The 22,760-nt window shown below is 43.3% G+C and overlaps 1 protein-coding gene across 2 annotated transcripts in view; it reads left to right on the top strand.

Annotated features, from left to right (window-relative positions):
- PDCD11 (programmed cell death 11) overlaps positions 1 to 22,760 on the top strand; it is a 45,202-nt gene that overhangs the window by 4,905 nt on the left and 17,537 nt on the right. For both annotated transcript variants that reach the window (XM_039871300.1, XM_039871299.1), the window contains exons 2-19: positions 2,820 to 2,932; positions 3,767 to 3,898; positions 4,944 to 5,111; positions 6,787 to 6,948; positions 7,612 to 7,735; positions 8,225 to 8,406; positions 12,172 to 12,279; positions 13,369 to 13,575; positions 14,430 to 14,554; positions 14,735 to 14,795; positions 15,451 to 15,597; positions 16,898 to 17,149; positions 17,714 to 17,848; positions 18,421 to 18,615; positions 19,533 to 19,703; positions 20,691 to 20,910; positions 21,689 to 21,838; positions 22,264 to 22,379. In XM_039871300.1, coding sequence (XP_039727234.1) covers positions 2,831 to 2,932; positions 3,767 to 3,898; positions 4,944 to 5,111; positions 6,787 to 6,948; positions 7,612 to 7,735; positions 8,225 to 8,406; positions 12,172 to 12,279; positions 13,369 to 13,575; positions 14,430 to 14,554; positions 14,735 to 14,795; positions 15,451 to 15,597; positions 16,898 to 17,149; positions 17,714 to 17,848; positions 18,421 to 18,615; positions 19,533 to 19,703; positions 20,691 to 20,910; positions 21,689 to 21,838; positions 22,264 to 22,379 — 2,757 coding nt within the window. In that variant the 5' untranslated portion in view covers positions 2,820 to 2,830. The remainder of the gene's footprint in view (positions 1 to 2,819; positions 2,933 to 3,766; positions 3,899 to 4,943; positions 5,112 to 6,786; positions 6,949 to 7,611; positions 7,736 to 8,224; positions 8,407 to 12,171; positions 12,280 to 13,368; positions 13,576 to 14,429; positions 14,555 to 14,734; positions 14,796 to 15,450; positions 15,598 to 16,897; positions 17,150 to 17,713; positions 17,849 to 18,420; positions 18,616 to 19,532; positions 19,704 to 20,690; positions 20,911 to 21,688; positions 21,839 to 22,263; positions 22,380 to 22,760) is intronic.

Below are 22,760 nucleotides of genomic sequence, written 5' to 3'. Positions count from 1 at the left end.
CAGGACGGTGCCAAGATCCTAGCAGTTGGGTTAAGACCCCTACTGCGACACCCATGTGCTCGTGTACGTACAGAAAGATTTGGTTAAGTCTGGGAGTCCTAGTCCGTGGGCGTTAGTGAGTACCTGTTTGATTTCTTCAAAGGCCTTCTGTTGTGTAGATTCCCAGAGTGGGAGCTCCTCTTCTCCCCTCTTTGTGGCTTCATAGAGGGATTTGGCCAGGATGGAGAAATTAGCTATCCGCAGGAGCCAGCTGCTGGAAGGAAATTGCAGATTTGTCATTGGAGGGTAGGGACAGGAATTGAACAGACCGTTTCCTTTCTGGGCTGAGTTGGTGTTGTCCCTGCGACAGGTGGAAGCTGAGGTATTTGACTCTTTCTTGGCAGATTTGAGCCTTCCTTTTAGAGACCTTGTACCCTACTTCCCAGAGGAGACTGAGGAGTAGATACATTCCTTCCATGCATTCCTCATAGGTCTTTCCTGTTCATAGGTGGTCATCTCATACTGAAGTAACGTACAGCTGTGTTGGTCTGCCAGGAAGGCCTTTAAATCCGAGGCTAGAGCTGTCCCAAAGATGGTCAGGGAGTTCTGGAACCCCTGAGGCAGCCGTGTCCACATCAATTGACCCTTGTCTCTGCTTTCAGGACTTTCCCATTGGAAGGCAAAGATTGGTTGACTCTGGGATCTGCTGGCAACACAGGCTTCTTTTCTTTCAGCTGACCTTGGGAGGGTGCCAAGGCTCAGGCTAGGAGGACCCTACAGTTTTTCTCTAGACAGACTCTCAATCAAGGGGGTCGGGTGCAAACTATTGCTTCCCAAGGATCGATATAAGAGAATTGGTCTGGGTGGCCAGGTGACATGAGAGACCTTTGCAATGACTTCCCTATCAGGAGATCCCTGTGCTGGCCATCCAGTGCCAATAGAGGGCCAGTCGATCTCACAAAAGGTGCGGAGTTTCTGTGGGGTGAGTTTAACTCCATAATCTCCTGAATAACTCTTTTTGAAATTCTTAAGCATACAATCTAAAGGTGTCTGTTTACTCTGTTGTCCACCCATCCTTCCTTCTACCTGTGGTCGGTGACGCACATGCACTCAGATTCGCTTCTCCCGTCCCTGGCAGGGCAGAGATCTTTTAGGCGTCTCTTAGCAATTGGTGACTCCCGACTCAGGTCACTGGAGTAGACTCACGGAGATCCAGTGACACAACCCTAAGCTGTATGAGGTTCTCACAGAACCATGGATAGGGGCTCAATGCTTGCTTTGTAGGCTGGTCATGTCTCAGTCACACACAAACACACACCAAACACACACTACCCTCCACCCTATGTACCTGAGAGGTCACGGTTTCCTGTAACAAATGATATCGGGTGACCTCTGGAGCTGATCACACTCCCCTTCTGTCCTCTAACGGATAGGCTGTTCCTGGGACTCGGGTCCTTACCACTCAGTTGGGCAGTGCTCCTGGGCTGGTTCCTGCGCCTCTCCAGGTTCTGTTGTGTTCTCGGAGCCGCCATCCCGTTCCGCTGGAAGAGTCGTTCTCCCCTGCAGACAATAGGTCTGCTGGCGCTCCAGGTGAAGTCCGCTTCTCCCCATCCTGGGGGCCAGACCCCAAAGACAAGGGAGGCGAAAAACTGCCATCTCCGGATCCCGGACAAGCCCCCAGAAATGTTGCAGGATTCTCGAAGGGAGAGATGGGACACCAAGGCAATAAGCAGGAAGCAGCATTTATTGATGCCGGCACCAGCTCAGCAGATTCTTGTCCAAAGGCTGAGCCCTGATTGTAACATAACGGGCAGTTTTATACAGTCTTGTCATTCCTATACAGCTGCAGATATAAAGAAGAACATTGATTGGTTGGCAAGCTATGAGAAAACTGATTTTAGCTGGAGAGTCTTTGGAAGGGGGGAAATGAACTTGTTCTAGCAGGAAATGGCCAGGCAGAGTCAGGCTGCCACGGTTTCTCAGTTGTAGTGCAGTTGATTCCTTCTATCCAGTTTGCCTTTCTTCAGCCCTTTTCTGTCTTTCCGTCCAATATATAACCTGCAGTATATTTTTCTTGATTTCTGTTCTATCTCTTCTAACTTTAACAATCATTATAATTCTACCTACTTAAGACTTTGACTTGCCAAAGTAACTATTAAACCACTCATATCTAATTCAACATCTTCCACCAAAAAAGCCTAATTTGTCTTTTAAAATTTACTCTAATTATTATGCTTTATTTGCCCAGTGGTCTAGTTGAATGATTCTTCGTAGAAAGGGAATAGCAGGCTCTTGAACAGTTGTTTGACAAATTGCTGGTGCTCATTGAAATAATTGGCTTTTCCTGTTTCCATGCTTTTTGTTAAATTCTTTCCACTTTTCCCTTTCCATCTGTCAAAATTCCATTCCTCTTTTAACATTCAGCCCCAAAGCACCTTTAGGAAGCTTGCCTCCTTTACTGAAGTCTCATCACTTAAGACCTCTTTGTTGATCATTTATAATCTGATTTATATTTTAAATTATTTGCATAATGATTTTATCTTAAAAGCGTGCATGTTCTTTGTGCATTTCTGACTTAACTATAGCTGCTTAATGATATTACATTGCATCTGTAATTTCTTTCCTTGGAGGAAATGTGTGGACTTGTGGTTTTGAAATAGAGACCTTTGGAAAGATTATAGATTGTCTGGAACCTGGCATTAAACCACCTCTTTCTCAGATCCTGAGTGCCCTCTAGCACATTGGTGTGCTAGAAGGCTCTATCTCTTGCCCATTGATCACAGCCTTTATGAAATCTGACACCAAGGCTACATCTCCATAACTGTTTGCATTGTTTTTAGGAGACCCAAACATGGCAACCATGGAAGAAAGCTTCCCCCGTGGGGGTACAAGAAAGACCCACAAATCAGAGAAAGCTTTCAAGCAGTCAGTTGAACAAGACAACTTATTCGATGTAAGTGGTGTGCTTGTTTGCTGAGAGTCACCAAACACTTTCTTTCTCGTGTCCTTGTGAAGAATGAACCCTGTTTAAGAATGTGTTTTCCAGATTTGTTCCTTTTTGAAGTCTACTTTTGTAAAATGAACTTGTTACAGAGTCCATACCCCCCACAAAGCATTATATTTTGAAGAGTGTCATTTAACATTTGAGTTTGCAGTGCTTTCTTTCCTTATTCTTAGGAACTTTGTGTCATGTTGATTAAGGATGAAGAGAAAGCATTTTGATCATTGCATATTTGAATGGGGACCTTGCTGCCATGTATAATGGTCAGAATTTGCATTAGAATTCATAATATTTACTTAGAGTAGGCTGTGCTCTAATGCTAGAAGGAAGGGAACTAACATTTGATTGTATGGTTTTATCTCTTTTATGTAATCTTCCCAACTCCACTATGAAATAGAGATCACAATTCCATGATGAAGAATTGAGGCTAAGAGAGGTTATATAATTTAGCTGAAAACACACAGCTGGTTATGGTGGAACTGCATGTTTAACTTGGATCTCTGTAACTCCACCTAACATTCATGTACTGTTCAAAATTGTTTTTCATACTGGGGAACCCCTGTGTCCATCCTTAGTCAAAGGAGGAAGAACACAGGGGATAGGGGGCTTTTAAGAACATGAGGGGCAGATTTTGGACAAAGGGAGCATTGGGCAAAAAGAGCAGAGTGGGGGAGTTGGAAGTGGGGTGGGGTGGAAGAACGACAAAGCAAAGTGACAAATGGCTGCAAATTGGAGGGAAAGGCCCGATTGCTGCTTTTCATTCTTTTGGATTTTTTTCCCCATTAGATTTCTACTGAAGAGGAGTCCACCAAAAGGAAAAAAAGCCAGAAAGGGCCAGTAAAAACAAAAAAGTTGAAAATTGAAAAGAGAGAAAGCAGCAAATCTGCAAGAGAGAAGTTTGAAATCCTTAGTATTGAGGTTCGTTAAAGTTTGGTTTTGATTTAAACAAACTACCTGGGTTGTTTAAATTTGTATATGTTCTTCCTTCCCTCTTCCTTCTTTTTTTCCTTCTTTTCTTTCTCATTCCATTTATTCTCATACATGTATGTGTGGGAGGGAGAATGCACGTGTGCGTGCAAGCACTTGAGAGAGTGCCAGTGCTTTAGTTTATAGATTCTTGCAGTTTGTGCTCAGAATTACGCATTATTTTCTTCTGTTAACCAATGCCTGGGGTCGTGCGTTGTGTTTGTTGCTGTTGTTGATTTAGCTGCTGAGTCCCTCATTCTGCTGGTGACCTCGTGAAACTTGTGTTTTAGTAGATTCATATGTTAGAACTGACAATAACTTTAGCAATGATTCCGATTCTCCCTTTTGCTTCATAGGTGTGGAAACTATCTCAGAGAAATGAAATGGTCTTATTATGTTTCTTATATTATTAGATAACTCCAGTATGAGTTGTAAAAAAGAAAAACAAAATCAAATGACTTTGAAGGGAAAGATTCAGATTCAGCCTTGCAGAATTATTTTATTTGTTCTGTGTGACACTTAAATAATTGTTAAACTTGTTGCCAACATTAAGAAACTAAAAAACTTTACATAAAAAGGTGATTTCTGGGTTCTTGTAAATGAAAAGTGCTGACAACACAAGCTCGTGTTCTCTCGGGTTTGTAGTCACATGGAGCTGGTGATGGTTGCGACTGTCAGGCTCAGCCTGCACACTCCAGACTGCTGTTAGCTTGACTGGCCTGCTTCATGTTGTTGCCTGTGGGGCATTTGAGGTTGGGTTGCATTGAATAAAGTAAAAGGTGAAAGTGCCCTCCAGCACCCCAGTGCTGTTAACTCTGTAGTATCATTTAAACCTTTTATGGTGCTCAGTCAGGTGTTCGATAAATGCATTGATATATACACACATATATTTCTTGTAGCTTTTATATGTCACAGTTGAGACTGGAAGCCAGACCTTCTAACTTCCCCATTCATTGTTCTCTTCCCTATTGTACCTATTTTACTTTTTCTCTTCTAGTCCCTGTGCGAGGGGATGCGGATTTTGGGTTGTGTGAAAGAGGTAAATGAACTGGAACTGGTGATTAGTCTTCCCAATGGCCTCCAGGGGTTTGTGCAAGTGACTGAAATCTGTGATGCTTACACCAAAAAGCTGAATGAGCAGGTGGCACAAGAAGAACCTCTGAAGGTAAAGAAAACTTGGATGAAATCTGTAACTGGAAATAAGTGGTACACAAATAAATGCAAAATGACAACTTTGTTAAGTGCTAAGAAGGAAAGGTACAAGGTGCCATGAGAGTTTATAATAGAGGATTTTATCTGTTTATTTTTTAATAAGGGGATTTTGACTTATCCCAGGGAACCTCTAAAACTTCGCCTGGGAGAAGAGATGCTTGGGCTGAGAGCTGAAGGATGAGGGTGCACTAGATACAGAAGGAATGGAGTTTAGGCAGAAGGAACATGGTATGCAGCAGAGAGAAGGCTAGTGTGGGTAGAGCAGAGACAGCAAGGGAGAGTGGTATGGAATGGCGCTGGAGAGCTGGCTGGGGGCCAGACCATGTTAAGGATTGGTTTTTAGTTCTAGAATCAATGGCAAGTCCTTGAAATGTTCTCATTGGGATGGGCAACATGTAGACGGAATAGAGAATAAATTGAAGAGGCATGAGTAGTTGCCTAGAAACCAATTAGGAGGCTGTTGTTACAGTCCAGGCTCTGAGATTGATGGCAGCTTGGGTTCAGGATTTATTGAGGACCAAGGAGGTAAAGTCGATGCTTAGTGATGGATTCATTATGGGTGGTGATGCAGGAGAAGTGTCAGGGACGAGTCTGGGTTTCTGTTGTGCCTGACTTGGCAATTGGCCATGCCAATCTGAGATGAGAAATCCTGAAGGGTGACCTGGGTTTCGAGAGATGATTACGATTTGATTTTTGCTGTGTTGAGTTTGAGTTACAGAAACAAAAATGTGTAAGACTTCTTTGTATAGGTGGTAAGTAATGCTAAGAAGGGGGAAGAAGTTGCTTAGAGGGAGCAAATACAGTGAAAAGAGAGTAAAGACTGAGCTGGGAGTAAATACTGTATTTTAATTGCTGAATAAAAGGAGAGTTGCTGTCAGAAGAAGAAGGTGGGCCAGGCAGAGAAAACTAGTGAATTAAATGGTCTCGGAAGTCGAGGAGGAAATGTTTAATGAAGGAAGGAGCAATCTCCAGTGTTAAATTCTTTTTAAAAGTCACAGAAGGACTGTAAAATGGACTGTTGGGTTTAGCGACATAGAAGTCACTGACAATTTTATTGAGAGGTGAAGTGGTGAAGTGAGGAGATACAATGGTGGAATGCAGAGAGGGGTGGGATGCAGATGGCAGTGAGCCGAAGAGCAATCAGGAGATGAAGAAGTGGAGACAGTAAATACAGGCAACATTTTTTTTTAAAGTATAGGTGGTATACAATATTATATTGGTTTCAAGTGTTCAGTATGATTCACCATTTTTATGCCTTATGTGATCACCCCATTAATTCTAGTAATCATCTGTTACTGTGTAAACTTACCACAATAATATTGACTATTCCCCTTCACCTTTTTCCTCCCACCCTCTCCCCTCTGGCAACCATCCTTTTGGTCTCTGTAGATAACTCTTTTGACAAGTCATTTTATATCTGCCCATTGTGTGGAGATATTTTGAGACTCTATGCTGAAATTCATGACAGTGTCTTGGTCACAGATCCATCTTCTTTTGTGGGCAAGTGGTTATTCTCTTTGTCACCTTTTGGGGTCTGAGGATGAGAAGCCTTTGAAACAGGGCCCAACAGTGGATTCTAGGTTCAGGGGAAGAGTATGCATCAGGGCTGTTTCACTTGTATCCTGCAGGACCTGGTCCACTTGCCTGAACTCTTCTCTCCCGGGATGCTGGTGAGATGTGTTGTGAGCAGTCTGGGCATCACAGAGAGAGGCAAAAAGAGTGTCAAGCTATCTCTGAACCCCAAAAATGTCAACAAAGTGCTGAGTGCAGAGGCCCTGAAACCTGGCATGGTGCGTATCTAGGATCAGGGAAGAGGAGCAGGCAACACGCCTTCTCCCTGCTCTGCCTTGTCTCTTGGGGAGTGTCTAACCACTTCTTAGTTTCAGCTTACCTGTTACACACGGAGTGTGTGGTGGGGCATCTTTTCCTGAGGGGTGAAGGTCTCTAGGGTGCTTTGGATACTTAATGGAAATCGAAGACTTGAACCTAATCACCTTTCCTGGAGGGGAGAAAGGGAAAGCAAGTCTAAGATTGCAGTAGCCAAAAAAAAAAAAAAAAAAGCCTCCACGGAGCCTTAGCAGGGACGTGCTGATAGCAAGAAAGAGTTCTTGACATGCCTTACTTACACAGACGACTTCTTCACCGGTTAAATTTTTTTCAAATTTTTCATTTTTTTGGTTCCGTTATTCAACTGTATAACTCCTTACTGTCTGGAAACCATAAAATCCTTCCAGCCCTGGGAGAATTAAAGTTGATATCTTTCCCTCTTCTATTCTCTAGTGGTATTGAGGTTCAAAGTTTAAAGTGGAGGCGGAGTGGGGTGGGATTATAGGATAACGTGTTGAGATTGGTGGTGGGAATATAAACATTTTATAGTGGCTGTTTGTTGTGTTTCATTACCTTTGACTTTTGATTGACTTTTGAACTTTTTGGAATGCTTTCTCTTCCTCTAGCTGCTCACAGGCACTGTGTCCAGTTTGGAAGACCATGGCTACCTAGTGGACATTGGTGTTGGTGGGGCCAGAGCTTTTCTGCCACTGCAGAAAGCCCAGGAGTATAACAGACAGAAGAACAAAGGTGAGGGGAAGAAGACGGGCCAGTGCATGGTAGTGAGGTGGTACGTGTGGGGATTTTATTTAAATGCCACTTTGGCAAATGACAGAGTGGTGACTCTGCAGGCTCTTTGGCATTTCTAAAATCAGTGGTTAATCATAGCTCATAGAAAAGAGAATATGTGTGAAGGGCCAGGGAGAAGTAGGGTCTCGCTGAGATCTGATGGGCCATTTTCACTGTTTCTTACCTAGAAGATTCCACTGAAATTGGGGCCTCCAGGGCCTCTGAACCAGCACTCTCCTTCCTTGTTGATTCTAGGTAGTTGATTCCAGGTCAGTTAGGGTCACTTCACTCCTTTCTTATAGTTGGTCCCTTCAAGGTTGGGAATATAGAGAGTATTACGTGGCAATTGGATAAGTAGGGATGGTTCGTCTCAGGTATTGCTTGAACCCACGTTACAGGTCCTTCTCATACAGGTGTTTTTCCTTTGGGGGGCTGGGGCTTGGCTCGCAGGTGCTAAACTGAAGGTGGGTCAGTACCTGAACTGCATCATTGAAGAAGTGAAAGGCAGCGGGGGAGTTGTTACTCTATCCATTGATCATTCAGAGGTTTCTACTGCCATTGCCACTGAGGAGCAAAACTGGACCCTTAATAACTTGCTACCAGGACTGGTGGTTAAAGCCCAGATACAGAAGGTAAGCTGTTCTTTGTTACTACTACTTTCTAAGATAAAAATAATTTTTACTGAAGTAGTTCATGCACATAATCGGATATTTTGCTGTTCAGTAGAGATGCCACTGTCCCATGTGGCTATTACACACTTGAAATGTAGCCAGTGCCACATGCTGAAATGATGATATTTTGGATATATGAAGTTAAATAAACGATAATTAAAACAAATTTCACTAATTTCTTTGTAGTTTTTAAAATCTGACTGTTAGAAAACTTAAAATTATATATGTGGCTTACGTTATACTCCAGTTGGACAGTGCTGATCAAAATGACATGAAAAGACTTACAGTGAAAAACTGTCCCTCCTCACCCCCATCTTTAACTCTTTCAGCTTATCTTTTGAAATTTACTTCCATATTTCTAAGTAATAAGCTCCTGGTTTCTCTTGGTGTGTCAATTTTAGGCACTGAGTTTTAACTCCTTATCAGTGTACATAAAGATTTGCCTTTCTTAATTTCCCCTTCCTTTCCCCCAACCTCCCAACAGAGATATACTAAAATTTTAGTGAAATCATTATTCAGTATTCAAATTATTATGACTGCATAAATGTTTACTGCTGAGCTAGGCAATATACTATGACTGTTTATTGAACAGCTTTTTTCTCCTGGAGTTGATAATCAGCTTTGTTTTTGTCATTTGTATCATTTTCTTCTTATCTGTTATCTTTATACACTCTGTAGTTATTTTTCTCTCATTACAGTTGTCCATCTAGATAGCCTCTTAGTTTCTTTATTTTCCCCACCTGGACCCCCTTTTACTGCCATCCGACTTTAGTCTAGACTGGTTGCTCTGTAGGCTCCCACATAGGTGATATCCTAGGACTTCTCTGTCGTCCTGGATCCTGCCTTTCTCTCTCCTATATTGGAGCTGCCTTTGATTCCATGTATTCCTCTTTTTTGATTTACTCCCTCATTTTAGTGTGGCACATTCTCTAGAAGCATCCTCGAAAAGGTACATGGGAGGTTAATTTCTTGACCTAGTATGTCAGGGATCCCCAAGGCTACTCCTAGGTTCGATGGTTTACTAGGAAGATTCACAGGACTCAGCATATACTGGTACTAACGGCTATATGAAAGGAGACAAAGCAAAACCAGCAAAGGGAAAAAAGGCCCATGGAATGATGTCTGGAAGAACCAGGCACAAGCTTCCAAGTGTCCTCTCCCAGTGGAGTCACAAAGGGTGCCCTTAATTCCTTTGGCAGTAAGTTATGACAACACATGTGAAATGTTGTCTACCAGAGAAGCTCATTAGAGACTTAGTGCCCCAGAGTTTTTAATTGGGGCTGATCAGATAGGCACCTTCTGTCTGGCATATACCAAAATTCCAGGCTCTCATAAGGAATGCAAGTGTTTAGCATAAATCACATTGTCAAACAGTTTAGGTACAATGAGTCACTCAGTTCTGGGAGTGGTGGGAACCTTACTGAAATCCAAGTTCCAAGACACCAGCCAAGGGCGGACATTGCAGGAAGGCTTTTCTAAGGATAGTAGTCTTGGACCTGCTGTGTTAACCCTTTTCTGCACACCTACTATATCTGAAAACATTCTACTCTCAGATGTGATTGGTAGTTAAGCTGAATTTAGAATTCTTGGTCGAAAATAACAGAATTTTGAAGTCATTATTCCATTGTCGTCTGGCCTCTTGCTATCGAAATCTGATGTTTTGCTTTCCCTTGTATTAGTTTTTTAATCTTGTTTTTATTTCTAATACTTTAAAATTTCATGATGATGTGCTTTGGTTTGGCTCTCTCTCTCCATTTGTGCTCGACTCCTGTAGTCCAGATCCTTCACTTCTGGGAAAGTTTCTGGTATTATTATTTTTTTCAATCGATATATAATTCATAAATAGTAAGGATCACCTTTTTAAGTTTTGTTTTGTTTTGGTGTATTCACAAAGCTGTGCAGCCATCACCACTATTTAATTCCAAACATTTTCATCACCTCAGTAAGACACTCTGTACCCATTAGTGGTCACTTTCTATTGCTCTTTCCCTCAAGCCCCTGCTGACCACTAATCTAATTTTTGTCTCTGGACATTTCACATAAATGGAATCATACAATATGTCGCCTTTTGTGTCTAGTTTCCTTCACTTAGTGTAATGTTTTCAAGGTTCATCCATGTTGTAGTGTCAGTGGTTAATTGTTTTTATGGCTGAATTATATTCCATCATATGGAAATAGCTCATTTTGTTTGTCCAGTCATCATTTGGTAGACATTTGGGTTGTATCCACTTTGGGCTCTTTTGAATAATGCTGCTGTGAAATTCACATACAAGTTTTTGGTGGGCATATCTTTTCATTTCTCTTGGGTGTATACCTAGGAATGGAATTGTAACTTTCTATTTAACTTTTTGAGGAGCTGCTAAAGTGGCTGCAGTTTTAAGTTCTTACCAGCCGTGTAAGTGTTCCAGTTTGTCCACATTTTCATACCTTTATTCTCCTCCTTTCTATGGTAGCCATCCTAGTGGGTGTGAAGTGGTATCTCGTGATTTTGATTTGCATTTTTCTGATTATTAGTGAAATTGAGCATCTTTTCATGTGCTTATTGGCCACTTGTATATCTTTTGTGCGTTTTTAACTTAGGTTGTCTTTTTATTGAGTCGTAAGCATTCTTTACACATTCTGGGTACTAGCCCCTTGTCAGATCTTGTTCTCATTTGTTTTAAAATAAAATTTCCTCTTCTTTTTCTGAAACTCTTGTTAATACGATGTTGGACTTCATGGATCAGTTCTCTAATTTTCTTATCTTTTCTTCTGTTCTTTGTTTTGGTATGTGCATGTATTTGTCTATGTCTTACCTTTTGGGAGAATCTCTCAACCTTAACTTCCCATTCCCTACTGAATTTTTGTTTTGACTGCCATACTACATGTGAGGCACTAAAAAACTGTTAGGAAGTGTGTGTGCCTGGGTAGGACTTGTTAACTGGCTAACTTCACTGTCAGGATCAGGAGCTAGCAGACTCTCTTTGGGCAGCCTCCAAATGTCATTGTTACAAGTCTTTTCTGGCATGTTAGATTTCTCTAGAAAGGGTCTACTAGCTTCTACCCAGGAAAGTATGAGCCTGGATGCCTGAGGGCTAGTAGGGAGAAAAGAGCTGGATGTCTTCATATCTATATCCATACGATATTCATAATTTTTCTTAATCTACATTTCCACATTTGCATTCTTCCTGTGTTTTGAGTCTGATACAGTTCTCTCAGAGAATGTTCTTCAATTTTCTGTGAAGATTCCTGATTTCAGTTACCTACCTCATGACTTTCTTTTTGAGGTGCTTCTCACCTTAATTCCTTAGCTTTCGGGGGATTCTGTAGGATGAATCGGCTTGCTCATGGTCAGTGTCTCCCTTATGCAAGCATTTGAGTTTTGCCTTCTAAGTCTGGGCAAATCACCAAGTTAGCAACACTTCATCTGCGTTGTCAGGCTGGCAGTTCCCCGAAGATCGTTGTGCAAAGTGCCCTCCATCCCACTGGGAAATCCCGAGGGTGCAAGGATTGATGTTCTCTCATTCCGAAAGGGAGGTGAGCTTACTGAATAAAGAAACAGCCTGTACCAGGAGTTGTCTTGCCACCTAGTTTTATGGTAAGAAAGATTGATAAGGGTTAGCTGGGGGAGGAGAGAGACATGGTTATCCTGGAAAATGTGGCATTGAGTGTTTAGTATGAACAGTAGCTCTTACATTCTTGGTTCTTTCAGAGATATTTTTCAAAACTTGTTCTGTTTATTTCTAGGTGACTCCACTTGGCCTTACACTAAACTTCCTCTCATTCTTCACTGGCCTGGTTGACTTTATGCACTTGGATCCCAAGAAAGCTGGAACATATTTCTCAAATCAAGCAGTAAGTAACGTTGCACCTATCTTTTCTCGATTCCATTTTGTCCCACTCAGCTGTCCAGTGTCACAGTTAGCTTACAGGGCAGGCCCTAGGACTGTGTATATGCAGGTGTACAGAGAGGAGGTGAGGGGAATAAAAAGTGTCTTGGAAGGACCATAAGAAACCACCAGTGGTTATCTCTGAGGACTGAGATTAGAGAAGGAGACCAAGGAGGAGATTGCAACTTTTGGTTTTTATTTCATATTCTTCTAGCTGGTTTGATTTTTTTTTTGGTAGTGAATCTTTTGCTTTTGTAATTTAAAGTGCTTTAGAGAAGTATTTAACATAAGAGAAGATATATATTGAAATAGGTGTGGTTTAAAAAGTGCTATGAGTATTATAGATCTAATTTGAAAAAATTTTAGAGTACACCTGGTTAAAATACGGAATAATTATGCAGTTAGGTGTTAATAGTGATTAAGTGTGAGTGATTTTCCTACCCTTATCTAAAGATTCAGATTTCCTATAATGAACATGGGTGTTTGAGAAGAAAATCCAAATATATATTGTTCACAATTATTTTTTTAATCCTAAAACGATTTTGTTTTTAACAGTAATGAAGGCTAATGGATGCCGTAGAGACATTTTTTTTTTTAAGTAAAAATAGGTTTTTTCACCACCTAGTGATAATATCATTAACATTTTGGTGCACTTCTTTCTAGTAATTTTTTTCTCCCTGTAGTCATATTTGCATACAGAGTTTAGACATTTTACATGCCATAACCTTGTGATCGGAGCAGGCTGTTTCTGGCGTATTTTAGATGAGCCTCTGATGTACTGATGCCAGCGCATGGTTTCTGTTGCATGTGCATTATTAGCCTCATGGTGTTGAGGGAACTGTGGTATGTTTTTTATGGCCTGGAGTAAACCTTGATGTAGTTGGGCATAGTGCATCTGGGACGTTTTGTTTGAGTTTTCCTTATGCTGCATGACTGCACAAGTGAGTTTTAGTATTTGTATCCATAACCTGGTCAGCACATGACGAAGTCTGCTCCAGGACGCCTTATCTCCTGTGTGCCTCTTCTCGCTCATTATGTCCTTTCCCTTATCTAGGTAAGGGCCTGCGTCCTCTGTGTCCATCCTCGGACCAGAGTCGTGCGGCTGAGCCTGCGCCCAGTCTTCCTGCATCCTGGGCGCTCACTCACCCGGCTCACTTGTCAGCACCTGGGAGCTGTCCTAGATGACGTTCCTGTCCAGAGCTTTTTCAACAAGGCGGGGGCCACTTTCAGGCTGAAGGATGGGTCTCTGGCGTATGCCCGGGTAAGGCGTCTCTTTGTTTCCTCAGGATCTTATCACTAGAAGGACTGTTGGGACACATGGGTCCTTTTCTCCTTCCTTTACCCTTGGTATTATAGTTTCCATTTTTTGAATATCCCAGGTATGGTAGAATGTTCATAGGGACTAAACAATGCTTGTTTGTTATATTACGATGCCTTAAAATCAGTTTGACATATTTGATCCCTAGCAGATGGTAGGTATAGGAATGAATAGGATCTACACCAGGGCTTGGGAAAGTTTTTCTTAAAGATCCAGATAGTACAACTCTGTTCTTTTTATTTCTTACTAGGTAATAAAATTTATTTAATACAAGTTTTATTTTGTGCAGATTCTTGCACAGCATCAAAACAAGTTCCAGGATGGGACTCACTACTATAATCTTGTCTTTGTTTTTCTGCAAATTAACGAGATTCATGTTTGTTATATTTAAAAGTATTAAAAATTTATACAGATTTCGATCTCTTTTCATTCTAGATGTATGTTTTAATATTTTATAATAAAATCTTAAATTCACCTTTGTTCTCCTAGCCTGAAGGCAGGCATAGACAGTATATAATTGAATGAGCATGGCTGTGTTCTAATAATCTTTAGTTTACAAAAATAGTTATCAGCTTGTGAGCTGTGGCTTACTGACCTATGATCTAGACTGATTTCTGACATAGAAGTTCTTTGATGGTAAAGAGCAGTTTTTTAGTTAGAGGAATAATTTTAATAGGTAATCAGAGTACTGTTTTTATGGTAGGTGACGAATGTGTTGTCATCCTGGTGTGCTTTAATATCTGATTGCCTTAGATCTATTGTCTCTGGCTTGTTCTTAATCACTTGGTACTTTGTAGCTCAGCCATCTCTCTGATTCTAAGACCGTCTTCAGTCCTGAGGCCTTCAAGCCAGGGAACACTCACAAGTGTAGAATCATCGACTTCAGTCAAATGGATGAACTGGCTGTGCTCTCTCTGCGGACGTAAGTCTGTCATCAACACTTGGGGGTGTAGAGGTGTGCTTTCATCAGATGTGCATTCACAGTTTCTCCTGGCCTTGCTTGGTGAAGGTTTTCTTTCTTGCCAATGTGACTTCGATAGTCCTGAATTTTAGGCAGTCTCTGCCTTAGTTTATCTAATCTCGTGTTTTCCTTTTGTTCTAGGTCTATTATTGAAGCTCAGTATTTTAGGTATCATGACATTAAACCTGGGGCATTGGTAAAGGTAAGACCTCTGACATATAATTAGATAACTCCCCCAGTTTCAGATAACCTTTAGTTCACAGGTTAACTGTCAGTTCCTTAGTCCTCCTGTGAACATGTTTAAAGTTATATTTCTTGCCTCTGCCTGCTGACTGGAATTTCTTTTTCTTCCCTTGGGTAACTTGTAATTAATTTCAAGGCAAGGTCTTACTAGTATCACCCAACTACAGAGAATGTAGGTTATAAACCTTGGAATTTGATGGTGTTTAATAGACCAGGTCAAAAGTTAGTTCTGTGATTATTGAACTACCTCAGATATTAGTAAGAAGCCAGTTCCACTTGCCTCTCCTATCGAACCATTAGCCCCAATTGAGCAGCTGCCCTTTATATGAAGAGTTCATTTTTTAGGATGCAGGGTCCCCGGTTTTACAGAATGTACTTGTAAGGCAGACAGAAAGAACACATGCATACAAAAAGGTGTGAAGGTTCCCATAAATAAACCTGACCTCATCCAGAACAGTGTGGGATGTGTGCTTTACCTTATGAGATCTGGAATAACAGGAACAGTTATCCCAGGAAACTGGGCTTTGAAAGAGAGATGTGACATGCCTTGTTGTAAGAGGTGCAGGAAAGACCATTCTTGAGGCGTCATGGCATCTTTTCTTGGGACTCCCTAGGGCACAGTGCTGACCATAAAACCATATGGGATGTTGGTGAATGTGGGTGAGCAAATCAGGGGCCTGGTACCTCCCATGCACCTGGCTGACATCCAGATGAAGAATCCAGAGAAGAAGTACCACATTGGGGATGAAGTTACATGCCGGGTGAGCCTCCTGAAGGGTCTCTGTTGGAATTTTGGCCAGATGGGAAGAGAGTAATGCTTTTCAGCTGAAGTTTCTTGCCCTTTTTCCATAAAATGATCGCATAATGTCTGCAGTGCTGTGCCAAGCAGTGGGAAGAGGAAACTGGGTCCTTGCTTTTGAGAATTATATAGTATAATTGAGAGTTAAACCATCCATATGTGAACAGAGCAGGGCAATGTGTGACCTTGTGCCACATGGTTTGGTGCAGGCTATATGCTATGATCATATCTCAGACAGGAGGTAAGGGTGAGGTGGAGCAGCAAGAATCATCAGTGATGTGAATAGCAACTACCATGTAACATGTATTCTGTGCCAGTGCTGTGCCAGGCACATGACATTCATTATTTCATTTAATTCTTCAAACAACCCTGTAAAGTAAGTAATTATCCTCATTTTGCAGGTGGGGAGATTAAAGCTTAGGAAGCCAAAGTTACACGGCCAATATATGGTATACCAGTTTTCAAATTCAGCTCTATGTGACAATAATGTCTTTTAGCTTTCTGGCACAGGTGGGACTTGAACTAGAAAGGATGGGTAGGATTTGGAAGGTTGAGGAGGAGCAAGGAATGTGTCAGGCACAGAAATAGCTCAAAGCTGCCAGAATTGAGTGGTTTATAACAAGGCTTGAATTCCAAAAAGGAACTTCACGTAATTGTGAGATTAAATGTGGTAATACACAGTGCTTAGCATAGGGTATGGTGTGTGCAGATACTCAGAATGTTAGATTTTTTTAATTTTCATTTTATCTCATTATTAGTCAGCAAAGAGATTGATCACCCATTGGCATAGTTGTGGGGTCAAGAGATTAGAAGTAGAGGAATTTCTCTGCCCTCAAGGAGATCACCTGAGGAAGGAGAGATGGTTGGATCTCTCAGTCTTGGTTTATAGATAATATATAGAAGTATTGGTTCATTCATCCTATTAGACGAGATGCCAGTGGTCTAAGAAGGAACTGAGGCAGTGTAGAAGCAACTGATACAGGACTTTGGAGGTGCAGTGAGGCGATGAGTTTTGCTGCAGGCCCAGGAGGGAGCTCATGGGAGGAAGAACATTTGAAATGGAGATGAATACCTCCTAGATTGCTATCCAGCAGGAAGCATGGAAGATCTGTGTCTGAGATTATTCTCAGAGAGAAAGAGGTAGTAAGTTCTTAGGGACTGACCATGGCATTTGGGTTCAAGGGGTCACAGAGACTAGCTCAGTGTCTCTCTTGATAACAGGTAACTTCATGACAGGTTTGATGACAATATCCTTCCCCTAGGTTTTGCTTTGTGACCCTGAAGCCAAGAAGTTGATGATTACCCTGAAGAAAACCCTGGTTGAGTCCAAACTACCTGCCATTACCTGCTATGCCGATGCCAAACCTGGTTTGCAGACACATGGCTTCATCCTCCGGGTCAAGGACTATGGCTGCATTGTAAAATTCTACAATGATGTGCAGGGACTGGTGCCCAAGCATGAACTCAGTGCCGAGTATGTCCCTGACCCAGAGAGGGTCTTTTACGCTGGCCAGGTAACCCTTTTCCCAGATAGGTCCCTACCCTTAGGGACTCTCTGAGCACAGATTTGAAGGACTAGTATGGAGGGCTACTTTTTAAGGGAGTGAGGAAGAGAGCCTATGGGACAGTGGGCCTGAGCCAGCCAAGTGGAGGAGATGGGAACAGAACAGAGAGAAACCCCCAAGGGGATTCAGCGGAAGCTGGCAAACTAATGGACCTCGAGCCCACAGCCTTGAAGAAATTAGTCTTTACCTGTGATAACACTGGGGTCCCTCACATCAGTTGTTCCGAGACCACCATCACCACCAGGGGGCAGTGCCATAAAACTAGTGAATCTGGGTCTGTTTAGGAAAAATAATTTCTTAAAACTTGGGGTCATACTATGTTTTTCTTGCACCCAAAGGCTTATCCGGAGGGATTCGGTGTAGCTTTTTGTGCATTTTTTTCCCACCGCGTTCTGATCTGATCCAGTTTCTGGGTGGGTCCCAAGGCCTCTGTAGCGCTTGTGGAGAGCACCTCTCTCCAGGGCCTGACAGGCCTGCTGGGAAGTTAGCTAAGCAGGTGTGGTTTCTCACCAGGTGGTGAAGGTTGCCGTGCTGAACTGTGAGCCAGCCAGAGAGAGGATGCTCTTGTCCTTCAAGTTGTTGGGTGAGCCAGAGAAAGAGCGTGCGGGACACAGTCAGAAGAAAAGAAAAGCCGTTAACGTTGGGCAGGTACCTGGACTTCTCCAGACAAATTATTCTGGTTTACAGTGGCCAAGAGCAGAGTACCACTGACACATGGGGTACTGGGACCCACGAAGGGCAGAGATCAAGGCAGCTAGCTAAGATTCTGGAACCAAAGAGAGTGGAGAACCAAAGAGAGTGGAGAACCTTGTATATATTCTCTCATGTGTGTCAGAGCAAATGTAAGCTGTCCATAAAAGGGAAGTTGTGTCATCGTGTGACTTTTCAGCAGTGAGTTGCTGCCCTCTTTCCTCTCTGGTCCCTAAGGCCGTTCTGCAAGACTATCTTTCCTCTGGGACCCAGTAGAGGGACTTGGGAGAAGAGTGACCTGGTCGCAGAAATGGGTCCTCGTGTGTGTGTACACGTGCACATATGCTCGTGTGTGTGCCTGGTAGGTCTTTGGGGTGTTGTGGGTTGTGGAAGAAAGCTGCCTCTCTGATCTTGACCTCTCCATGATCCCTGGTGCTGGAATTTAACGCCTTTGATCTCTGTCTGATGCAGATGAAGTTGCTCCCTGCTCAAGACAAGTGCTATTTTTTGTCTTTCTCTTCCCCGGATAGTTGGTCGATGTGAAGGTTTTAGAGAAGACCAGAGATGGGCTGGAGGTGGCTGTCCTGCCCCACAACATCCCTGCTTTCCTCCCCACGTCTCATCTGTCGGACCACGTTGCCAACGGCCCACTGTTGTATCACTGGCTCCGGGCTGGTGACACCCTCCATAGAGTCCTGTGTCTGAGCCAGAGTGAGGGACGCATTGTATCCTTTACTGGTATCTGGGGAGCCAGATAAGACAGGGAAGCCATGGCAGCTCTCGGGAGAAAACTAGATTGGGCTGTGCTCTTAGTGGGAAACTCCATAGAAAAAAATCAGCCATTTGCAGAAATACTTCCATAAAACCTAACCAGTGAGCAAGGCTGCATTTTCGCTCTAATTTTCCTCTAAGAGTGGGATTGAAGTTCTGCCAGCAGATGCTGGTAGTCAGGTTAGGGTGGGAGTCCAGGGTGTTGGGGAGGGGGTGGTGTGGCCTGCCAGGTTTAGCTGGATATTCCCAGTAGCACATCTGGCCTTCTCAAGGCACTCAGTGATTGCCTCTTGAGTTGAGGTAATTACTAAGGTGGTGGTTGCCCCCCTTTTCTCCTCCCCTGCAAGGGGTATGGGGCGCAGAATATTCCCTTCGGGCTTGGTGTGGATGTTTCAAAGGAGAGCATTGCCTTTTTTCTCACAGAATATAAAATCTCCTTAGAGTGAAGATAGGCAGAGGAGGCGAGGTGGGGCTGGTTATTGTGAAGATTGTGGAGGATTGCGTCATGGCCAGTACAGCTAGCTGCCCCGCCACACGCATGAGCCATTCCCATTTTGGTTGCTTTCAGTAATCTGGAGATGAGTTAATAGGAAAGGAATAAAACGGCGATTCTCATTCTTCAGTGCACATCAGGATCACCTGGAGGGCCTGCTTAAACACAGCTTGCAGGCTCCCACTTCAGAGTTTCTAATTCATTGGTCTGGTACTTAAGAATTCGCGTTTCTAACTAGTTCCAGGAGATGCTGCTGCTGTTGGTCTGCACACTTAGAGAATTATGGTAGTAGCAAAGGTGTAGAGGGGAGAAGGAAGATGGGAGAGGTGGACATTTCATCTGCCCTTTCTGTCATATTCTTTGATGAAGTACCGCTAGATCCTTTGCAGGAAGCCTGCTTTGGTCTCCACAATGGAGGGTGGCCAGGATCCCAAGAGCTTCTCAGAAATCCAACCTGGAATGCTGCTCATTGGTTTTGTGAAGAGCATCAAGGACTACGGTGTGTTCATCCAGTTCCCCTCAGGTCTTAGTGGACTGGCCCCCAAAGCTGTAAGTTCACTTCCATGTACAGGGGCACAGAGTCATGGGACCTGAGGATTGGTGGGAAGGAGCAAGATACTTTAAATCCCTTGAGAGATTTTTAGAGGCACAGCATAAAGACACCTGGCTGTGGGGGAGTGGAGCTGAGATTGAGCCCATGGGCCTTTGGCCCAGCTGTGTGTCCTGGCTTGAGTCACCACTTCTTTACACCGTAGTGTTGGGTAGACGGGAAGTGGTCCTGAGACTTTAGTGTCTAGTGTGAGGGAGGATACCGAACTTATTTTTGTACTTTCAGCATGTTAAATATGGTAAATTGATTTTTCTCAGCAGCTGAGTATAGGTTTTACAGCCTCCTGGGGTCTTTGAAGTGTTATGGTACCCGAATACCCTTAAAATTATGACTCTACCCCCTCATATTGAATTGTAAACTTTTCAGACTGGAGAAAATCCTAGTGATCTCATAGTTGATCCCCTCATGCCTGCTGAGTAAACTGAGTCCAGAGCTAAGAGGAGTCTTAGTAAAGTCCGTGTAAGACAGCGGTGAGCACATGGCTTGTAGCTCATTCCTGCCACAGATAATCTACAAATATTTCTTCCTTTCCATAGATTTGTCTCCTTGATGTTTTGCCTGGGCAAATCTCATTTGCATACCATGCCAGAACAGTTTTCAAAATGAGAGCAGAAGAGGGGAGGGCCCAGAAATATGCATAGTGAGGGGCAGAGGGTTGGCGTGGGGTATTAGAGACACTTACAGCTCAGCGCCCCTCTGGCTTGCCAGCATTGTGTCTTCTGGGCTGGTTGCCCTCCAGGAGGCTGGGTTGGGCAGCCAGGGCCTCTGCTGTGTGTTTAAGGAAGGGGAGTAGCGCTGTACTTGGCTGGGGGGAGCATCCTGGGTCCTGTTGCACCCCCCTCACACCCCTTTCTGGGCACTTTAAATGGGTTGTCTTAACACGGACTTCCTTTCCTTTCTTCATTTTCTGCCCTTCTTCCCTTTAGGTCATGAGTGACAAATTCGTGACCTCTACAAGTGACCACTTTGTTGAGGGGCAGACAGTGGTTGCGAAGGTGACCAACGTGGACGAGGAGAAGCAGCGGATGCTGCTGTCTTTGCGGCTGTCGGACTGCGCTCTGGGAGACCTGGCTACCACCAGCCTCCTTCTCCTGAGCCAGTGCCTGGAGGAGTGGCAGGGCGTGCGCAGTCTCATGAGCAACCGAGGTGGGGGCAGGAGGTCAGAGGATGAGGGCCAGGGTTGGGAGCGTGTGTTATAAGTTAGGCCTGCCTGTTCCAGTGGGCTTCCCAGGTATTAAAACATTTGGGGAACCTTTAAAAATGAGAATATGATCCAGATAAAGTACACAAATCATTTGGGGTGCAGCCCAGTAAATGTTTATAAAATGAACACCCTGTTTAATTACCACCTGGATTCAGATAAAGATCATTACCAGCATCCCAGAGGTCCCCTGTGCTCCTGCCTGGTTCAGAGTCAAAATTTCCCTTAGTCCTGTGGCCTCAGATTTGCATTTGTTGTGAATCCATTCACCTCTTCACTTTTTGTTCCTTTCTTTAATAAATATGTAGTGGATGATAAAATGGAACGGGGACCTGCTAGAAGACTTCATTCGGGGTTATCATTCTGACCCTCTTAAGCTTTGAACCAGTGTGTAGGATTGTTAGAACCCTAGTGGGGTTTGGGAATATGCAGCTCGAGAGGGAAGTTTCCAAACAGAAAGAACGAAAAGAGAAACCAACAAAAGCATGTGTTTCTGGTATTGGCTATTTTCGTGAATTTTATGGTCAGGTAGGATTAGCAAGAGAGGCATAGATATCTCTGTGATGGGTGTGTTTGTGGATATCAGACATTTTTTACAAAAGTGATTTAATCTCAGTGGTTCCAATGCTCCACTGTTCTCTGCATGGCAGCACATTTCCAAAGAAAAAGAATGATAAGAATGTTGTTTCACCTTAATTCCTGTTTCCTTTGGGTCTCTGGCAGACTCTGTGTTGATCCAGACACTGGCCGAGATGACCCCAGGGATGGTCCTTGACTTAGAAGTGCAGGAAGTGTTGGAAGATGGCTCTGTGATATTTAGTGAGGGCCCAGTGCCTGGCCTGGTCCTGAGAGCCAGCAAATATCATCGAGCAGGTGAGTGCTTCAGTCTTGCCCATCATGGTTGGTAGGGGAAACCCTTTGTCTCTTGCTTCTTCTCCTGGATACAGTTTCCAAATACACAGAATAGATGAACTGGTTCAGTAGAAATTTAGCATGCCTATCTTGTGTGAATGGAAATCAGGACAACTGACAACATTCTGAAGAAGGTTTAAGTATGAATCCTTTCTTATAACTGGGTAAATCAAAATTTTCGTATACCTGGTTGCATAAATTACGTTATACTCGAACTTGAATTATGGGAGCCAGACCCTTAATGGGTTTTCCCAGCCCATATAGACCCAGAACTTGTGTCTTCTTTTCTTTTTGTGCCTAAGGGTTTGCAGAGCTCTTGGAGAGATGCTCTCTCCCTACCCCTGCTCCAGGAGGGTGATCATGTTGTGTTTGGTTCTGCACTGCAGGGCAAGAGGTGGAATCTGGGCAGAAGAAGAAGGCTGTGATCTTAAATGTTGACATGTTGAAGTTGGAAGTACATGTTTCTCTTTGCCACAATTTGGTGAATAGAAAAGCTAAAAAGGTAAGCTTGCTGATGACTTCCATTTCCATGGTTTTAAAGGCGGTATACACCCCTTCAACCCCACCCTTTGCTCAGGGATTCTAATGCAAATGCTTGCAGATAGGGTGACCATATGCCTGGATTTATACGTATCATTCCCAGTGTATGCCTCTCATCCTGGTATATTTATTAGTAATACTGACTTTCACTCTGGTTTGATGATAAATTTTATGGTCACCCTGTCTTTAGGGCCAAGCAGGTAATGTAAATGAGCGAAGTGGGCCAGGCAGGTGAGGGAGTGGTGGCACTGGGGCTCTCACAGGTTGCAGAATGCATGCACTGCCCGCAAAGGGATGGAGACCATTCATTTCCATCTGGTTGTTGCTGATAGGAACATCTGGG

This window comes from Pteropus medius, unplaced genomic scaffold, assembly GCF_902729225.1.
Source record: "Pteropus medius unplaced genomic scaffold, Ma_sr-lr_union100, whole genome shotgun sequence".
NCBI lineage: Eukaryota > Metazoa > Chordata > Mammalia > Chiroptera > Pteropodidae > Pteropus > Pteropus medius.
Note: the sequence above shows the minus strand (reverse complement) of the source record. Positions and strands in the feature narration are given on the sequence as shown.